Raw genomic sequence first — 21,928 nt, forward strand, 5'->3', positions numbered from 1 at the left:
CGCCAAATGTGTTAATTATATTTTAAAATTTTTTTATTATATTAGGTTTAATACGTTTGGCTAGAATTTTGTCTACCTTAGCGAGGAACCTGGTACCTGATTCTCCTGTTTTACCAATTTTTAAACTTTATTTAATTTTGCGCGAGCTAGTCTACTACTTAGTTTCCATCCTGTGATAGATAATGTTCTTTTGTGTTAACTTTGACTTGTAAAACCATGACTTTTCATGTAAAACACGTTTTACACTAAAATCAAAGATCTCAGAGATCAGAAGAGTATCTTCTGTTTACCCTTGAGAATTAACTATTGTAAATAGCATGTGATGTAGATCATTACTTTATACATAATAAAATCTAGTTTCCTCTGGAAATGCTTATATGTAGTGTATTTTTCTTTCTGTGTATCTTTTTATTTCACTTTTTGCTTTTTCTTATGCAAAATACACCAAAAGAAAATACTGTGATCGTCAAAAAAGATCGACCTACGGAATTATGCTCTTTGTAAATACGATCATTCAAAAGCTGAAGCGAAGAAATTAGGCATTCTGTCTAAATACCAAACTTTACAGATTTCTGTCAAAATTTGGACAAAATTCGTCTTAGAGAAGTCTACGTTCGTATGCATGTGAACATGATATCTCAGAAATACAAGGAGATATAGATGAAATTTGATATATAGATTTATCATCAAAATTGTATATCTATAGTAAATTTTAAATCGCATTTGTCAAAAATGGAACCATTTGCACATATGTGAATTCGATAGATCAAAAATATAACAATTTAGAAAAACGAAATTTGGCATACAGGCTGCAGCCAAAATTGTAAATCTTTATTAAGTTTTAGTTTTAATAGGTAGGCTGGATTAAACCTTTTAGGGGCCCTTGGACTATGCAAATTTATGGTTCCTATTTTACTCCCTATAATTTTCTACATTAAATATTTTTAATTGATTTTAATTCCTTATATAATCAATTTTATGGAACAACTTCTGATAAATTAACCGTTTCTAGGGCCGTGGGAAGTATGCCTCCCACCAAATTTATCAATCTTTGTATGAAATTATGTAGGTTGGCATAAGTTCTGACAAATTTTTTTTAGTAAGTCAGAAAATTAGAGGCTTCAGTTCTTTATTTCAGACAAAATGATGTGTCTTAATTTGTTACTTAATTATTAATTAACCAAATTAATTAATTAATAAAATTAAATTTATCTAATAAGCTAAATGAATCCCTTTTCTTATTCTAATTTCAAGCCTAAAAATATTTTAACATAATATGACTAGAAAAAAATGGCCCTTTAAAGGGTTAAAAAACATTTAAATACAGGTTTGTTTCCCTGTGAGTTTATTCCAGATTTCAAGTAAAAATTCAAGATTTAATATTAATATAAAAAGAAATCGTAAAAAAAAAAGTCTGAATATAATCTAAGTGTTATTTAACTAAAGAATTGGGTAATTTTTTAATTAATAAGGAACATAATGTAAAAGATAATTAATTCCCCATCTCGCATTAACATTTAAACCATGTTTTATTTCAGTTTTAATCAGTTCAAATGCAAAATCCTTTCAAATCAAATAAAAGCGTAAAAGATAAATAAAAGGAAAAGATAATTTATTTGAAATGTTACAACAATATTTTAACATTTAAATCCTATTTTGTTTTAATACGAATAAGTTCGAGAGCAAAATCCTTTCAAATCAAATGAAGGCAAAAAATTGAAAGGAAAAGATAACTAACTCAGAATGTTGCAATAATATCCTAACATTTAAATTAAATTTTATTTTAATTTAAATCGGTTCGAGTGTAAAATCCTTTCAAATTAAAGGAAAGCATAAAAGATAATTAAAAGGAAGAGATAATTGATAATTATTATTTTAACATTTAAACTAAATTTTATTTAAATTTGAATCAATTCGAGTGCAAAATCCTTTCTAAATACATGAAAGTATGAAAGATAACTAAAAGGGAAACATAATAAATTTGGACAATTTAAACTAGATTTTATTTTAATTTAAATCAGTACGAGTGTAAAATCCTTTCAAATTAAAGGAAAGCATAAAAGATAATTAAAAGGAAGATATAATTGATAATTATTATTTTAACATTTAAACTAAATTTTATTTAAATTTGAATCAATTCGAGTGCAAAATCCATTCAAATTACATGAAAGTATGAAAGTTAACTAAAAGGGAATCATAATAAATTTGGACAATTTAAACTAGATTTTATTTTAATTTAAATCAGTTCGAGTGTAAAATCCTTTCAAATTAAAGGAAAGCGTAAAAGATAATTAAAAGGAAGTGATAATTGATAATTAATATTTTAACATTTAAACTAAATTTTATTTTAATACGAATCAATTCGAGTGCAAAATCCTTTCAAATTAAATGAAAGCATAAAATTAATATACTCGCAAATAACACATTGGAATTTCAATCGCAAATAATATATTGAAATTTGGGGGGGGGGGTTAGGCATTTGCCTATTTGATAATCCGGCCTAGCAAATCAGTGGTAAAAATGTGTTCAAATCTCACCTTGTTGAATCAGTATTTGCGGAAATCAGGACACTGACGATAGCAGAAAGCGATAGCGACCTTCGAGTGTTTGGCGCTTACCTCCCTTTACTACTCCATCCCGTTATATGAACAGGGGCTGGAGAGAAGGAGGGGAAAAAAAAAGTACTACATAACCTTTGCATTCAGGATAGTACAGTGGAAAACTTCTTCGCTGGTTATCACTGTATTTTAATTCTTGAATTTTGTTATTGAATTAACCTTTTGCATGAAATTGCATAGTTTATTTTTTCTGGGAAATGTAAAATATCTCAGTGTGTTATTAATTTTCTCCTAAATGCTTCATCACAATCTACCAAGCAACAAATTAAAAAAAAAGTTCCCAACCAGATTATAAATATTTTAATGAAATAATCTAAAATGATACAGAGTGGTGACATTCACACAAAGTGTCAACTTCATCAGAAAAATCAAGTAGTTTTTTTCCCATTTGCAGATGCTTCACTATTCAGCAGGGCTTGCTTTCTGGCTTCTTCCTTGTTGACCAGATATTCGTTCCAGTAGAAATTGCAGAATAGGATGAAAAAGAATCCAGCTAGACACATGTTGCCGTAGATGGATATTGTACTCAGATTGCAACCATAAAATGGGCGGGATGCGACGTAACAAAGGACGAGGATAAACTGGATCTTTAGGAGAAATATAAAAAGGAAAAAATATATATCTACGGCAATAAGGAAAAATCTAATTATTAGTTATTAAAAGTGCATTGTTAATAATTTACACACTTCAATATCTGCCCAATGAAAAAATCATAAAAAATGAATAAAAGTACAATTTTAAGAATTGTATTTTATCCTGAAAAACTGTTAGAGGAAACACAGAAGTTTCAACTATATCTATTCATTCGTGTATCATATCGATTTTTTAGTATATATTTTAAGTATTAACTAAAACATTAAAATACTTCAAAATTCAGATCTCAAAAATTCAGTTATGGAATTGTATTTAATTGTCGTCATGGAAATATAGTTGAAATATTTTTAAAATTGAATTTTTTTTTCAATAGAAATAAAACTAGAGTTTCCGTATGATTGACTGAGGTAATCAATTCAATATTAAAATTGATAAACTCTTTTAATGTAATAGACATTGTCATTGTCAAAACAATTCAAAACAGAAAAAAACACAATAAAAATAATGCTAATACATCTAACAATCAAAGGGCAATTATTTTATGCTCTAACTAAAACAAATAAGGTGACACAACAAATATTGATATATAAATAATTATCCATCGATAAAAGAGGAATTAAAGTTATATGAATTGCCCGGTTAGGCTTTAGAAAAATAAATAAATTTTGGAAAAAAATTATTTAGAATGAACAAACAAAATAAAGGAAGATTTTCAGAACTACTGTGATTTAGAAGTGCATTTTTTGGATTTGATAAAGTTTTTGATTGATTTTCATTGGCATCGTCTTTTAAAAGATTCTGAAATTGAAGATAATCAGATTTTCAGGTGAGATATTTGACACCTAATAACTCAAACAAAAAATTTGTCGAAGAATTAAAAGTGTTTCTGTTACTTTCCAAATATGAAAGAAGAAATAGATCAAAGATCCAACACCGTCCTATAAGTTTAAATATATTTGTTAATGACGGTTCTATCATCAAAGATACAGAAATTAGTTTGTGAACATTATTACACTTTAACAAGCACTTTAAATGAAGCTTCATTCCATAAAGAGAAATACTCATACTAATTGTACTAGCAAGTAATCATGGAAGATTACTTATTTATAGAAAAGTACCAAACTGCATATTACATGTGAAGACCATTATCCGAACCACTCAAGCTCATTGCAAACGCATTCTTTGTAAATAATGAGAAATCTGCCTAGACATGATTTACGACAGACATTTCATCTTTGAATAATATCAAGAAAGGAAACAACAAAACTCATATCATATCCCTTATTAAGATATTTGTTTAAGATCGATAAGCATATCATATACAAGATTTTGCTACAGTCATCAATCAGTTATGCCTGGCTAATATGGTTATCACCTATTCATTCTATTCCATCACTACTGGAATCTTTACATCATAGCGCGATAAAAAGTGGAATCTCATGGCATATGGGAAACGAAGAATTAAAAAAAAATATCTAGATCTGAAAGTTTGTCGGTTTTCATAGAGGATTATAAAGTCAAAAAGGTTATTTGGGAAACTAGATGCGTAAAGCATTGAAGCATTAAAAGCAATTTTATCGTACGAGCCTTGCCGTTGAAAACCAAAAGACTGCATTTCCTATCGATTAAATGAATATAAAAGTTAACAGAAAAATTCAATTGGAAAATAATCAAAATTAAAATTTAGCACAAGTAAAAAGAAAAATAAACATAGCAATAGTTTTCAATAAAGCCATTTACAATTATTCAGATGACATAATTTCCCGCATATACTGCTATTAACATATTATACAATTTCAATTATTAGTTGTTGGAAAATCATGAATAGTCAGATACTAATAAAAATTCTCCTAACTGTTAGATACTTTCATTGTTCAATATAAAATCCTAGATAAACTCAAAAAAAAAATCCTAGCAGATTATATAATTTCAGTTATTAATTGTTGAAAAATCATCAATAGTCAGATACTAACAGAAATTTTCCTAATTTCATTGCTCAATATAAAACAATGCTATAAACTCCCTGTATAATATACAAAACCTACTTTAAACTACGCGATAACATTAAAGCTTTTATTTATTCATTTTTTTTTGCAAGAAAAATATGCATCTAATTTAAAATTTACCATTTGTGTCATTGTCACGTATTTTTTAAACTTTAGATGAACAGTGACGTCATCTCCAAGGGCCGAAACTGCATAATACGTGTACATGACGCAGTGCACAAATGCGTTGGCTAATGGGAAAAAGGTATTGGCACCACCTGAAAAAGATGAAATTATCTTTGAAAAAAGATTCACAACATTCTATAATAATTTTTTTTATTAGAATAAAGTAACAGAATAATGTTAATATTGTTTCATAATTTCAAATTTTCCATGCTTATTATTCTGGAATTTCCAAACAGTAATCAGTTTTTTTTCCCTGATATCAAAGTAACACCTAAAAGAATTTCGAGAAAATTGAATGATACGGGGAGAAAATCTCTACCTTTTCGGAATTTTATTTCGAAATTTTAATTAAAAACTAAGCGATAGTTTGACATTTTCCGTGATCACATCCGAAAATGTTATTGTACAAAAGAAATTTGTGTACCATTTTAAAATTTAAAAAGTATATTTTTAATTATAGCAATTTAATATCAATGCAACTTTTTCCGGAATTTTAGGAAAAAAATTTGTGATTCTTTTTGCATAATATTCAATAAACGTTTTTATTGTCAACCTGAAATGCAAGCCATTTTCATCGTACCATCAAACATTTAATAGCGTAGGGTTTTTTTTTTCTCCCATTTCTGAAACTTAAAGAAAAATAATTATGTTTTATTTGTGTGATTTACATTAGGAAGAAATAAGAGAAAATATTAAAATATTGTAAAAAAAATTATAAAATACATAATGTCATGCTTTTTAAAGCACTTTGAGGTCATAGGATTTGGCTTCATTAGATTGGTTCTAATACACAGTGACAGAATGCATACAAGACAATTAAAAATCACGACTTTAGCATTTGCCACAATTTAATGTTACATTTTTTTTCTTAGGAGAATCTTGTATATCAAGCTATGCTTAAAGATATTTAATCAAAAATAAACACAGCCAGTATTTTCGGCAAATCAGTTGATAGCCAAAGGCGGTTAATAGTAAATAAGATCTTATCTTCTCTGATCAGTTTATTTTAAGAATCACTTAATTGATTACAAACCAGGTTCCGATCTTAAAAGTCCGAAGATGATCAGAGGTACAGTGCTGTGGTGAACAAGATGCAAACGTGAAAGTTGTCTGTCTTTTTTTCGTAGAACGAAGAACACCTGTGAAAAAAAGAAAAGCAAAGTTTGTTAAATGGTTCTAATAATTGCAATTGTTGTTGACAATAGTAAATTTATTGCTATCTCTATTGTTTCAAACACTGTATCTTAAATTACCCTGTCAATAAATTTGTAAACACCGAATAAATCCTGAGAATGTGCATTCGCTTATTTTTGTGTATTTAATGTATGTTGCTAACAAACCAAATACAATTCTAGATTTCTACCGTGCTGCCATCTATTGAACAAGTTGGGAGAAACCAACTTAAAACTATGAAGTAATAAAATGTAAAAATTCTTTTGATTCCATAGGTTTTTAAATTGTTTTATCTATAATTTAATTGTTTTTAATTATTTTCATCAAAGTTTTCAAAATACTATTATGGTAGAAATATGCATTCTGATTAAATTTAAGAAATATTGTTAACCCATTTTAGAATATTTTGAATACCTGCTCCTTTAAAAGAAAACCATTCATAATTGAAAGGAGACGTTTTATAAATATTATGATATGCATTAATTTCCAAAAAATTTAACTAAATATTTCAAAGCGACATTTGCTTTGACATGTGTCATATCGTCTATATTGATCAAAGTCAAAGTATAGCAAGCCACAAATACGAAATTTTGATGTGATTAATTTGATTTTTTTGATTAATTTTGATTTAAAATATTCAAGAATTATAGTATTTTATGAAACGAAGAAAATGAGTATGAATTTATAAGAATGGATTTAGATTGTATACAAGCGTTTTTACCAATATACTGTTTTGACTAATTTGGCATAAAATATTTTGGATATAACAAGAACGAAATGCATTACTTAAAATAAAAACAGTTCTTTATTGTTAAATTTGAGATAATTATGGTTTAAATGTTTCTTATTTACAGATTGATCTAGTAAAATCTTCAATCAAGATAATATTCCAAAATATTAAATAAGGGTTCCATCTAAATAAATTAACAAGAAACTATTATTATTATTATTATGTATTTCCATAAAAATCAAACCTTTCCTCTAATTTCTACAAGTAAGTCATGAAAAAATTTCAATTTTTTTTCCACACGATATTCGAGCATATATTATAAGTTTTTGTGCCTTTTAATAGAACAAATTATAAAGCAATTCATTTAGGGCAAAACATTCATTATATGCATTTAAAAAATAACAATATTTTATATTAAAATTTTACATGATATTTTGTTCAAAGTAGCAATAATAACAATAAAAAAACGTAGGAAGATACTTTATATTTTTTTACGGCCATCGTCATAAATCGCCAAAAAATTCCAACAGTCGCCAATGTGGTGGTGGTATTGGTGTAATTTGAAAATTGTTAAGTAAACCAATTAGCATAATCTGAAAATCGTCAAGTAAACAAGGAAAGGCAACTTTCATAGTGAAATTTTGACATCTTATATATAATAGAGTTTAATGATCTTGACTTTATCTGAAAATTGCCAAATAAACCTCGGGACAGTAAAAATAAATAAGTAGTACCTAAGAATTCATAAAAGAATCTTTTCTGCAGTTTTCATCCCATTTCTAATGTGAGTTATTTATGCAACATTTTTCAGATAGAAAGATAATTTATATATACAATAAAAAATACGTTAGATTATAAAATGATATATTTCAATTAAAACTTAACATCAAGAATTTCTGAATGTGTTGAATTGAATTGAAGAATTTCTTTTGTGATTGAATCACGTATTAGTTTATTGACTTACTCTTGCATCTTCAGAATTAGAAACATTTATCAAACTATCGATATTCATTAAATAAAAAAATGCTACATAAATTATAATATATTTTATGTAAACCCTTTGAATTTCGACAAAGATGATTTCGATATATTATTTTTAAAATAAAAAAGAAAGAAAAGAAAAAAAATCGAATCAAATTTATATTTAAAGCAAAAAAAAAAAAAAAAAAAAAACGAAGACTGAAATTTTGAAGGATATTCCGTTTAAAATCATTACTAGAAACAATATTTTTGAGGCAAACTTACTGTGTCGGCCAATTCAATGTATTTTGTTAAGTAGAACCACCAAGTTATCTCTGCTAGCTATAACAAAAATATAAATATATATTAGAAATTTAAAGTATTCAGAAAATTTTACTTACAATCTCACGCACTTTGAAATTATGAAAATAACATTGCAAAATGCATAACTTCTTACAATGTGTAAGGAATAAATAACACACGAGGCATTTTTATTTGTAGGAATAAAATCTGCGAACGAAACATTATTGGTAAATATGCTGTATTTCAGGATTGAAATATTATTTGAAGATTTCTAATAAATTTACTATGCTTCAGAAGAAATTTCGAAATCTTCTTTTTGTATTTGAAATAAATACGAGATTATTAAAAGAAGTATTAATGTTGATTTGCGAGAATTAAGTTAATAATGGTCATTTACAAAGTACATGATGCTTTTGGTCTTGAATGCTGGTGTCCATTTTATTTGAATAATTTTGCGAAAAACAATATACTCCCTGAATTTTTCAGTAATAAAATTGATTACTTGTTTATTAACTGCATGCCATTGGTGAAAATGACCAAATTATAGTTAGGAAAAAAAAAATACTATAATGCGGTTTTTAGATTTTTTTTTTTTTTCTGACGATAAATTGCTGACATTGAGTTAATATACAAATACCTAAAGTTGAACCTCGTTCCAAATTACACAGAAATATCAAATTTCCAATCTTGATGAATTTCAACCCCCCCAAAAGTAGCCAATAATTCAAATAAACAGTATAGATCTATTTATAATAGCATTAAAAAGTAGAAATTTTGCCTGAAATATGTAAAATTAATTACCATTAAAAACTTTACAAACTGGATATTTAAACGAATATATATATGTGTGTGTGTGTGTGTGTGTGTGTGTGTGTGGGAAGCGCTTACAGATCTCGTATCCTGTATGGCGCCATGTTGGCCATGTTGCGTCCCGTCATTGATCACGTGATGCTTTCCCGCCATTATTGGCAGACGAGAGTTGGGTAGTGAGACTGCAAGACGTGCAGCTCACGCTCATGTATCTTTTATGTTCTATGTAGTAATGTTTTGTCCTTTGTCCTTTAATCTTAATAAATATATTTCACATATTAATGCTGGTCGTTGCCTTTCCCCATATATATATATATATATATATATATATATATATATATATATATGATTTCGACAGCAATGATGATCCAATGGCGTAATCGAAAAATGGCAACATGCTGATCAGAAATTCATTTGTTGAAGTACCATATGCAAATTAGGTATATTTTCTTCTTTTTTTTTCTCATAAATTTATTTCTGAAGTTCCTTAATTAGCCTGTTTAGGAACCGTAGTTCTTATTAATCACAATTAAAAATAATGTCTGTGAAATTCAAATCTTCATTCGATTTTTTTTTTTTTTTTTCAAATTTAGGTAATTTTCAGACATATTCAAAGTTATGATATTCTTTTTTTTTTTTTCATTTATAGCTCAAATCCCTTTAATTGTTTATATAACTATATTATATAAATTTTTAAATATGTAAATATTTGTTTCCAGATCTTTTCAGATATATCAATATAAAAAAAAATTTCATTGTACTTGAATATACAGTACTTTGTAATAACACTTTATTTAAAGAGGCAGTACTTGCTATTTAGATTATTCAAAAATATATTACGGTTTTTAACAATAGATTAGAAGCAAGTAATTAAGTAAATATGAAAACAGTGAAGCGATATGAATCCATATTTCAAACGGAAAAAAAATATTGTTGAGTTTCAAATTATAAAATATATTTTAATTATTAAAATCAGGGGAATCAATTCGAGATTTCATTATTGATTCGTATTCATGATTTTTTCAATTGCAATTCCAGCTGGTATTGGAATTGAGAAAATAATTAATTTGTTGATTCCAGAACATCTATGATATGCGGAAATTGTACTTTTGTAGGCGTTCTACTGCTCTAGTTAACAAGTCATTTCCTAGATGGCGCCATGAAAATATTCTATGTAAAGTTGGAAGAAAGTCTTCGGCCTGGCTGGAAAATAATAACAGAGCTCACAATGCCGTACTATTTCAAATTGAAACTGAATAAAACTTTTCAATTTATCTGACGTATTATGGCTACGTCAGTAACAGAATCAGAAAACTTTATAGCTTCATTAGCACATTGAATATAAAAAATTGATCAAATCGGCTAAATCGTGTTAACAATGCTCGGTGAAGTTTTCTAACAAACTAATTAGAGTGGTAGTTGGTAAAGTTAAGATATACTAACAACATGTTTCAAAAAAATACGATGGACTATTTTGGGACTGTCCTCGTAACTTAAACGTCGATCAGAAGTTGAGGATGCCAATTGAGCTGTCATCCTCCTCTCCAAACTTTCGATTAAAATCAATGGGAAAACATTCTACACCGGCGGATTTTACGTGACTTAGACCTTCTTAACAAGTTTTGTAGTCCTACAGGAATCTACAAATACTGTGACCAGTAAAGAATGCCCAATAAAAGTCAATATACTCATAGAAAGTATGTGTCGTCATCGGACTTGCGACAACACTTAATTGCTTGACTCTGTCTGGCCTGCCTTCCCTTTTATCTGAAAGGTGTATTTATGGATCAACTGAATTTTCAGCAATTTCATTTATATATTATTGTTCAAATTTTAATTAAGGTTTTAGACACCGAGTTATGAAAAATCTATAAGAATACCTATATAACGAATCTATATAATAGCTATAAAACCAATATTTATAAGAATACCTCAACAGAATTTATGAAATTATAGATAATTTTTAAAAAATTCTTGCTTTTTAGTACATTAATAAAACCTATTTTTTAAAATACTGAAGAAGTTATAAGATTTTTTAGAAATTAAAAAAAAAAGTTTTTAAAGACATATTTTGCTTGCTTCTCAATCCCACTATTATTTTCTGTAAGATAATTTAACATATTTGCTTTTTATTAGCATGGATTTTTGTTTTCTTATTGTACTTTTCATTATAATTTTTACTGAGTCAATAAATGCAGAAAATCGAATATTTAAATAAATTATCATATATATTCTGCCATAGACATGTAGCCCAGGTACCCAATAATTCAATTTTTTTTCCTTGTATATTTAATCAGCGTGTTTTGATTCCATTACTACGTTGATAGTTTACCAGGAAAAACCTCCGCCTAGCCTTAATATTCAGGTCATTGTGTAGCCGCGGCAATAACACAAATACTGTGACCAGTACAAAATGCCCAAAAGTCAATATACTCGTAGAAAATATGTCTCGTTATCGGACATGTTGCAACATTCAATTGCTTGACTCTGTCTGGCCTGTCTTCCCTTTTATTTGAAAGGTGTATTTATGGATTAATAGAATTTTCCAAAATTTCATTTACATATTAATATTCAGCTTTTAATTACGGTTTAAGACACTGAATTATGAAAATCCATAAATGTTGTGAATACAATAGGTAAAATGCTTGTAAATTATTTTGGTGCAAATGTCTATCCCAATCGCACGTTTAAAATTACTTCCCTAAATGGATAATGATGATTAGGTTTCTTGTAAGAGTTTTAATTGAAATTACGAATAACATAAACTGTCGAGGAAGTTGGTCGCTAAAGGTGCCTGATATTAAATACAGAGTGGATAATTACAAGCATATAAGATATTTAATTGAAATTAAATATAGCAATCAGTCTTTGGAAAACGCGGCTTTAGAAATTAGGTATAAAAAATTATATCTTCTATAAACTTTTGCGAAAAGAGTTATAACTCAATGTATGTTTTTTTTGAAAATAATTCAACATCACTTAACTACATCCATCTAATAGTTTTTTTTTTCGATACAACTAAAAATAATCTCAGTATGCTTCTAATTTCAAATACTAATATATATATACTTTCAAATTATTAATTCCGTATTTTAAATTTCACATTAAGCAGTGAGCAAGTTTAGTTTAGTTATATTATCGTCGCGTTTTTTTAAAGCAACACTAGGGCAATTTTGGGACGGACCTCGTAATTCTGAACCGTGATCAGATGACGAGGACGACAGCTGAGCTGGCACCCCCCTCTCCACTCCACACCAAAGGGAGGACGCTTGGCCCTGACGGATTTATCGTGCAGCAGATCCCCTTACACGGCGGTTCTTCTGTAGAATGGGGTCTCGAACCTGAAACCCTACGACTCACAAGCCGAGACCTTACCACCAGGCCACCACGGCCCTAAGAAGTGACCAAACATTGTAATATAATATATAAAATTATTTATTTTGATAATTTATGTTTGTTCTAAATTAACTGTGAATATAAAATCGTATGACATAATTTCGAAATAAAATAGTTATGCTTTGGAAAAATTTGTTTTATTTAGTTATAAAAATGGCGCAGAAAATTTAAATATTTTTCCTAAAATATGAAACACTTACCCTGAAAATGTTCGAATCATTCTTCAAATCCAAAGTTGCGCAAGAGTCTGTGTGACTGAGGACTAATCTTATTTTGAGAAACTAAAATATGAAAAATACCAAGCAATTAAATTTATAGCAATATTATATTATAAAATAAATCAATTCTGATTACATTGATGAACAACTTTGTTTATTATTAATTTACATTATTTATTCAGTAAAAAAAAATCAAGATAGCATTATGATTAGATTTTTCAAAACTTAAATCCAGAATGCTCCATTAAAAACCTATGTTTCTCATCAAAATCTCCTTTTTAAAAGCCTTTTTCGCGGGCGGTAATCTTTTGACGATTTATTTTTAAAAATGTGTTTTAGGACAGAACAAAGGCACCTGATGGCATCCCCAACTATAAAATGTTTAGCTTGTGGAATTTTCATACCCATTAACAGTTGTTGGTCTTTTGAAAGAGTTGGAAAGTAATTTTGGATGTTTGATATTGGAGAAAGCAGAAGAATATGTTTAGTATGACAATTGCCATAAAATAGTTAAAAATAAAAAAATAAGCATGCATATTTTTTGCAATTAATTTTATTATCTTTTTATTAGGTTGCTTCCTCCAAATTAGTCAAAAATTGGGATTCTATTAAGATGATCGTATGCATATTCTACTTATATCAAAACTGACTGGTAGAATTCTAATTAACTAATAGAAAATGCTAACTTTAAAAAAATAAAATCTGATTCATCTTTTTCTTAGAATGAATTAACTCCTTACAATTCAAAAAAAGGAAGCCGTTAAAATAAAGATAAGAAAACTGGAAAAGTTCTGAATAATCAGAGATGTTTAGTTCGCTCTGATTTATTGGAAGAATTTATGCAAGTTCAATCATGTCACAAGATTGCAGCAGCTGATCACCTAATGACAAGTTGCTTTAAAAAATTCTCAGCTTCACACACATTAAAGTACGATTTTTTGGCGATTAATCGCTAAATTTATTTCATTTTATGATTACTGCGGTTAATGCTCAAGTAAGAGCAAACCGAACCGGCGCGATGATAACTCTTACGACTGTCCAAGCATTTCCACCAAATTACTATTTGTAAATTGTTGTATTTTTTAGGTACACACTCAAAAGTTTAAATAATGAAAACTGAATTCGAACTGCACCCCAGGCCCAGAGGCCATCTATATCATGCGATTGGCATTTCTAACCATTCTTGCCTCTGTAATTCTGGCTAATTTTTGTGTGTTTTCTAAGTGTTGTTAACATAATATATGTTGAATTTTGAATTGCTCTACACTTCTACTACAACAGACACTCATCTACAATCCAACGATCATGATATCAAAGAAAAAGGTCCAATTTTAGTATTATTTAAATATTTATTATTTAATATTCTTATTCAGTTCTAAATAATCATAATGGAACTTCGTGAGGATCAATTGATCAAATTATTTAAATAAGAAATTTTAAATATACCACGCTTTTAAAACTGATTAAAAAGTATAAAATAACTTCTTCTATTCCTATTGCCCTGAAAATCAGAGATTGTAAATTTTAAAAATTCATTATTTTTTGCTTTTTTTATCTTGTGTTTGTGAAATGTTGTAGTCAATTTTAAAGTCACTTAACAATGAGCTAACAATTGCAATCGCACCATTTGTCGGTAATGAAAGTATTTTATCGATTGAAAAATTTGTACTCAACAGAGAAACAAATAGAAAGACACGAAAACGAGTTAATATTACATTGTTATCTAAGTTTATGCTATGCTTAAAATTTCAATTTAATTTTTAATCTCTAGCTCATCGGGAAGTTAGTTTAAAATTGATTGTATATTTTGTACAGAACAGAACAAACAGACACAGAAGAAAGAGACTTAATAAAAATGTATTAAAATGGACTCACCTCAATGAACACGTAGAAGTTGACAATAACAAGAGCTATGTTGTAAGGAACCATCAACCATCGTAGATCGAATGGTTTCCGGTTCTTCATTAATCTTGGTCCGATTATATTTACAAACATGACGTAACAAAATATAATGAACAGATTCAAGCGGTCTCGGCCTACAAGAGGCCATTGCATAACTACAGGATCTATGAAAAATAATTTTAATTAACTTTTAAAATATATGAGAAATCCATAAATGAGTTATTTGAAGCAAAATATTAGGATGCAAAAAAAATCAATAAAATATGAAATAATTTCAAATCATGCGCAATGGGTTAAAATTCTAATTGTTACTTAAAGTTAACAGCATTTTTTTTAAGGTTAAACCTCGTTACAAATTTGAGGAAGTTTTTTCAAAAATCTAGTTGATTGATCAAATGATAGATCTGAAAAGCAAAAAACTTATGCTTGAATCACTAGTTCACTCTTTCAAGCCACAAGTCAACTCGGATGAATACTGGTCAAGTGGACTTTATTGAAAATTTGTTCTACATTTACTTTATCAATTTAAAAAAAAGATCAAGAGATTGGTAAAAGATTTTATTTATTAAAAATAAAATAAATACAATTTTTAACTAGAAATTTAAATAATATTGAATTATATACGCTCTATATATGAAATATATTAAAACTTTATAAAGTTATTTTAATATATGAAATGTATTTGAGTAACTCCCTCAAAATGGCATCGTCAAAACAGGAAGAAAAATTTCTTCATAGATTGATTCTTTATTTTAAGAAAATATTTTTTCAGTTCAATATTTCAAGAAAAATATCTAAGTTATTTTTTATTACCATTTCACGTGTATTCACTTGTTAAGAAATTTATCTATATCCATGTTAAAGAAATGAACACATTTTGAGCAATGTAGATTTAACTTTGCTTAGTTTTAATAAGGATACTGATTTCTCATTTTGGGGCAACAAGAAAACTACTTAGAGTTGGACCTCGAAAGTGATAGCAGTTTTGAATCTTAGTGAGAAAATGAGGACGATGTCTGAGTTGATATCACTCTCCAAGTATCTATTTACAATACTTTCAACAGAAAGGATATTTGAATCTCGATGGATACCATAAACATAGATACCTAGTCACAGTGAATCTTATATGAAATTGGTCACAAGTTGTGACCCTTTGGCCACAAAACTCTCAACGTCAACCGTGGATCCTATTTACATAGGATATAATAAGATTCAATTAACAGAATTTACATGTTGAGTTATGCATATATGTATAGACTGTTAATTAATCTTGTACAAAAATTATATTGATTAAGAAATAGGAATTCATAAAATGTGACTTCTGAAGAAACAATAAATTTGCTTTTTAGAACTGAAATCTTTTAAAAATGTCTTTCTAAAATCTATAATGAGTTTTAATATCTCATTATAGATTTTCAAGCATAATGGTAAGTAATTTCTAGTTTTACTTACCTGTTTTTTCAATTAAGTTCCGATGATACGTGTCAGCTAAGTCTTGGACCCAGTTATGTTCTGATCTTACACAAGGTTCGGTTTCCATTTTTTTTGTTTCCGTATATATCTATAAAAAATATATGATATGCAGTTATTTTTCTGTATCTTTATAGTCATTAGTTAATAAATTACTGACGAATGTTTCAACTTTATTACTAGCATTCTAGCCACCTTTGAAGACCAATTGGTCTCCTACGAATATTAATTATTTTAATGTCAATTAAATAATTTAAGCATATTCATTTATTGCCATTGATGTTTCAGTTTTTAATTAGTATTGTTTTTTTTTGCTTTGTTTTTTTTCCTGTTGTTTTTATCTTTATTTTTATCTGTTTTTATCTATGTATGTAGTTGTTTCTACTTACTTCTGTAAGCCTTGTGCTGTACTTTGTGGCGCACAAGGATTGCCTTATTACTAATAAAAAAGCATAGACTTGATGAATATATTCACTCAAAAAATATTTTTAAACGGAGTTAGAAAGAGCTGTATTATTTGATAGCTTTTCATTTGTCTTATTTATAGTGTAAAATATATTTCCTAATCATATCAAGACCTATGATATAACAATACCGATCATCTTTAATATAACTATTCGGTTAATCCATCTTCTAACTGCCCATTGTTTTTCTTTTTTCTCATAAAAATTGCACACACGATTATCTTTTTTTAGCCTCAATGATAAAAGAAAATCACGTGAAACAATAAATGAGACCGGAATATATTATAGCAATGGAATATGTTATTGAAAATTATATAAAATATATATTTACCATTTTTTTAACTATAGTGAAAATTACTCGAGAAATCGATATATATATCTATACTACTATTATAAATGTAAAAGTTTGGATGGTTGGATGGATGTTTGTTAGTCAATCACGCCAGAACGGCTGAATAGAATTGGATGAAATTTAGCTGAGAGATAGATTATAGTCTGGAATAGGACATAGGCTACTATTTATTCCGTTTAATTGAGTGGTTAATTGTTTATTAATTAAAAACTAACTTTCCCACCAAATGAGTAAAGCTTCAGGTTCCCCCCCCCCCGCCAATGAGATTAGGCTTAACATGATTTTTGACTATTATTTCAAACGATTCTGTTTATTTTCTTAGTGTTCGATACATTTAAAATTAAACATTGTGAATTAATCGAGCTTTCGGATTCATTCTGAAGTACTTTTAAATTAAAATAAAACAGAATAAAGGAAAAAAAAATTATAATCTATATTGCGTTACCCCAACTGGAGTAGAAAATTCATACATTTGTGTTGCCCCAATTGGCGTTGAAAATTCACGCATGCGCAGGACTAACAAAAGATAAAGCCATTGATGCTATAAATTCCAATCTATTTCCACGCGTACGAAGTCGCGGGTAAAAGATAGTATCATATAAAGCGATTAAAATCAAAATTTGACATAAATCTACAATTATGGTCATAAGATCATATACTAAATTTCATTCATTTAAGTCAATGCTTTTTGAATTATTGCGTTTACATGCTGAAGTACAGACTAATAGACTTTTAGTCCATTGATAGATTTGTTCAAAATTTAATAATAATTTAGATACTAAAATTGTGAACCAAATGTCGTTTATATGTGTTGTTACCTTTTTTAGTTGAGTCGAATTGAGTTTGTTTTTTATGGCACAAAAGCCATCTTTGGCTATACATTTTTGTATAGCGTTTGTATACATTTTTGAATTATCGCTTTTACATCCATGCAAAAGTGCGGCCCGACAAATAGTCAACTCTTTGATGGTTTTAATAAGGATTTGCCTTTTAGATGCTTAATCTCTGTGCCAAATTTTATTTATCTAGCTAGTCAAGTTTTGTAGTTATTGTTTTCACTTGTACTCGGATAACCGGACAGAGAAAATTCCTCTGAATGGAAGGCGCTCAAAATTTGATAGAAATATATAAATTTGGGGTAAAAATCATGCGCTAATTTTTTTATCAAAATGTTTTTGAGTTGTTATATTCACCGACAAATAGAGAGACATAATTCTAAAAATGCGTGTTTCGAACTTTGCGTGGTCTAAAACGAGAAAATTCGTCAAACTCTCGAGTTTTTTTCTTCTTTTTTTTACGGTTACAATACTTTTCACTTGTATATTTAAACTAATTTTTGCTTTTATTGCATAGAAAGAAGTAGAAAAACATTATAATACTGATTTTATACGTTTAACGTCCTTTGTGAAAATAATATCGTCCAATCAATTATAGGCAAAAAAATTTAATTAATTAAAATAAATAATTGAAAATATTAACGCGGTAAAAATAAGAGAGAGTAAAAAGTTTTCCTGTAAACTGAGATATTTGCACTCAAAATCCATAAAAATAAGTTTCTTGTTTCTTGATTTCTTAATTTGACTTTTTAACAAATCAGCGAAAACAGCAAAACCTCTCTCCCTGAATGGGCGAACAAATATTTTAACAAATCAGAAAAATAATCAATTAAAGCCCATGAATGAAGGTATTTTATTAGTTTTTGTTTTAAATTAGAGATAAATGTTCGACAAATTAAAAATTTAAAAAATTTGAAAAAGAGAATGGAATCGGAATATCGGATGCAAGAATTTAGTTTTAATTCTTAAAATTTTTCTAGAAAGTGACTGTATTTTTACAAAAATTTCTCAAAATTCAGTAAATTAATCCAGCGATTCAAAATAAATTTCTTTAGAATTAATGTGTTTGTTCTGATCGATAGTATTTAGATTTTTTTTTTCCTAAAAACTTTAGGAACAATACTACGAAAAAATATGAACGAAAAATCATTCTAAACGGGATAAAATATTAAATAAAAATTTTTATATTAAAATTTAAAGTTAAATTTTTCAGGTGCAATGAATCGCCATTACGTCTACTTGTGTGCTAAATTTCATGGCTGTAAAGGCAATGGATTTTTCTGGATACCGCAAGTACGCATGAGCGCAAACATTTCCTTTTATAAACACGGAGAGATAATTATCATTAATGATGTAATTTTTTAATCCAAACAATTCATAAAATTATATTAAACTAATATTTGATTGTCAAAATAAAAAATATATATTTCCAAATACCAAAAATTAAACTAAATAAGAATATTTTAAAAATAATGTTACTGAAAAAACCTACTCAGATGAATGCATTTAAATTCGATTATAAATTTTTCATAATTGTGATACTGGAATTTGCAATAGCTGAAATTAGTTTTACGTATAATAGAATAGTTAATGAAATTGTCATAGAATAGAGTACTGCGATTTTTAAATTAAAAAAAAATATCTTCACCTCATTATAATTGAAAACACAGGCAACGGCTTGAAGATTAATATAGATATTTTTGAATATTACATATTTGTAAAAGCAAATATTTTGTTGTTTTGTAAAAAAAAAACTATGTGAAATTTGAAAATTATTTAAATGGTTCTTGAAAGAATATAGCTGACATACAATCACTCTAGAAATAAATGGAAAACTCATTTTTTTTTTTTTTGCGTTGTTTCCATTTAAAACCTAATTTTTTTTAAAAATAAAAAGCTTTTATTCAAGCAGAATTCAGGATTTGTCCTCATTTGATTTTAGTGGAAATTAAAAATTATTTTCCCTTTCATTTTGCATTAATTTTAGTAAGAAAAATGTCAAAATATTTCACAATACCAGTTATTCGTCAACAAATAAATGCAGGATATCATAATTATTTAAAGAATGCTTAATGTTAATTTTAAATTAACATTAATATTTAATTTAATTCCTTAAATATTTCACTCGAGACATATTATCAGGGAATAAATATCTTATTTTCAGGAAAAATTATGAAAGTTCTAAGATTTCAGGAAAATGATTCCAAGCTAAAGACTCTGGATGCCAGTCTTCTTTTTGACGAATTGCGTTTTAAATTTGATTTAAATCTTCAAATATGGCAACAAGACCACATATTAAATTTTATTTATTTACATTGTAGAGTTTTTGAATTATTGCATCTACAGGGACACAGACATATGGATCGATAGAAGATCAATTGTTCCTCCTATTTTGTTCAAAATTTGCTACAGATCTATAAATTTGATAAAAAGTCATTTGACAAATTTCACTTGTGTAGTTTGTTACAGTTTTGAATTATCGCGCATATTATTTAGACTATTGCATTGAGTTTATTTGCACATGTACAGACAGAGATTCAGTCGATGAATTTCGTTCAAATTTTGATAGAAAGCTATAAGTAAAGATTTCATATCAAATTTGTATTACGTTTCTAAATTAAATTGTAGAGAGTAAGTAAATTGAATATTTCTAAAAATAATTTTTTTCGAAAGAAGCTTGAAATTTATGGATTAAAATACTTTATATATTCAATGATAAATTAAAAATAAAATAGAATTTTTTTTAAAGCTATTTCATTTAAAACTGCAGAAGTTATTTAAAATTCATCTCTAATGAAAGTATGAGAACTCAATATAATAACTTAACACATATAATATATATAATAACTTACCAATTATTCAGCAAAATCATTAGATAAACGAAATTTCATGCAATGAAAGTATTTATTTAAATAAAAATATTTTCTTAATTTCTTAACATTATTCTTAAACATTTTCTTAATATATTAATTACTTTTGAAATATTTTTTTTAACTTACCAGGAGAAGTTCAGTTACAACACAAACAGACTGGAGAAAATTGTACTGCAAAGCTTCATTAAGTTGAATGGAATCGAATGGCGCTTATAAGTTTCCTTATTTTTGTTACTGGAAGCTCGCAGAAGATTCCGCCGTTCTTAAAGCCAAATATAAAGGGCGTTAATAAAGTTTTCCAGTTAATTAAGGAAACTATCTTAAAATATGCGTTCCGTGAACAATTAACTCTGAAATCAAAAACAATTCAATTTGATAGCAAGTCTGAGAATACTAAGTTTCCAGTTTGAAAAGTTCATTGCACTAAAATTTATCAACCCTAATCAAAATCGAAAAGTTAAGTTTCCGGTATTTAAACCGTAATTTGATTATGATACTTGGAGTACTTGTCAGAAACCACTTTTACTGGGTTCATTTGCAGTTCAAGTTCAACCAACGTTTAGGAATGTCATCAGTGATAAGGATAAACAATTGCAATAAAAAGAAGCTAAAAGTACAAAATGAGGTATTATAACACGATTAAGTGGCATGCATCTTTCAATTTTACAAAAATAATTTTATAAATGAAATTGTAAACTATTTTAACAAGTCAAATATTCAAATCGCTTCAAAATTTGTTTTGTAATGTCATTCAAATATAGGAAGTTTTTGATCGAAATACCAGAAGGTTTAAAATTTGTAATTGTAGATATTACTGACTTGCTGAACAGAAAAAAGTATTACAAAATCATACAAAATATACTATATTAGTCGTCTTTGGTTGTTCACCCAGATAACCTTTTAAACCATTGACATTGAATACATTTTTTAAAAAAAATTCTGTCATTTGATAAGTCGGAAAAGCATGAATCTAATTGAATCGGTTTGCTACAAATAACTGCAGCCCGGATTAAAATAAATGTATATAATACAAAACAAAAGCAGAACTAAGTATCCGG

At 27.6% G+C, this 21,928-nt stretch overlaps 1 protein-coding gene across 1 annotated transcript; it reads right to left on the minus strand.

The window, feature by feature from the left end:
* Positions 1-2,903: 2,903 nt before the first annotated feature.
* LOC129962504 (elongation of very long chain fatty acids protein 1-like) lies at positions 2,904-21,121 on the minus strand. The gene is made up of 8 exons (XM_056076246.1): positions 20,997-21,121; positions 16,328-16,436; positions 14,849-15,039; positions 12,956-13,036; positions 8,532-8,588; positions 6,417-6,522; positions 5,339-5,475; positions 2,904-3,205 (listed from the first exon to the last, which is right to left on the minus strand). The coding sequence occupies exons 2-8, from the start codon at positions 16,413-16,415 to the stop codon at positions 2,987-2,989; spliced, it is 879 nt and encodes a 292-aa protein (XP_055932221.1). The 5' UTR covers positions 16,416-16,436; positions 20,997-21,121; the 3' UTR covers positions 2,904-2,986.
* Between the last annotated feature and the right edge of the window lie 807 nt (positions 21,122-21,928).

The sequence above is a fragment of the Argiope bruennichi genome, chromosome 3, assembly GCF_947563725.1.
Source record: "Argiope bruennichi chromosome 3, qqArgBrue1.1, whole genome shotgun sequence".
NCBI lineage: Eukaryota > Metazoa > Arthropoda > Arachnida > Araneae > Araneidae > Argiope > Argiope bruennichi.

What these genes read in the sequence shown, in the direction of transcription:
- LOC129962504 (XM_056076246.1), bottom strand. Translation starts at nt 16,415, where the DNA reads ATGGAAACCGAACCTTGTGTAAGATCAGAACATAACTGGGTCCAAGAC. An exon ending in ACTTCTACGTGTTCATTGAG is followed by an intron (nt 13,037 to 14,848) that starts GTGAGTCCATTT and finishes TTCATATTTTAG; the next exon opens with TTTCTCAAAATAAGATTAGT. An exon ending in ACGTGACAATGACACAAATG is followed by an intron (nt 3,206 to 5,338) that starts GTAAATTTTAAA and finishes TTTCTCCTAAAG; the next exon opens with ATCCAGTTTATCCTCGTCCT.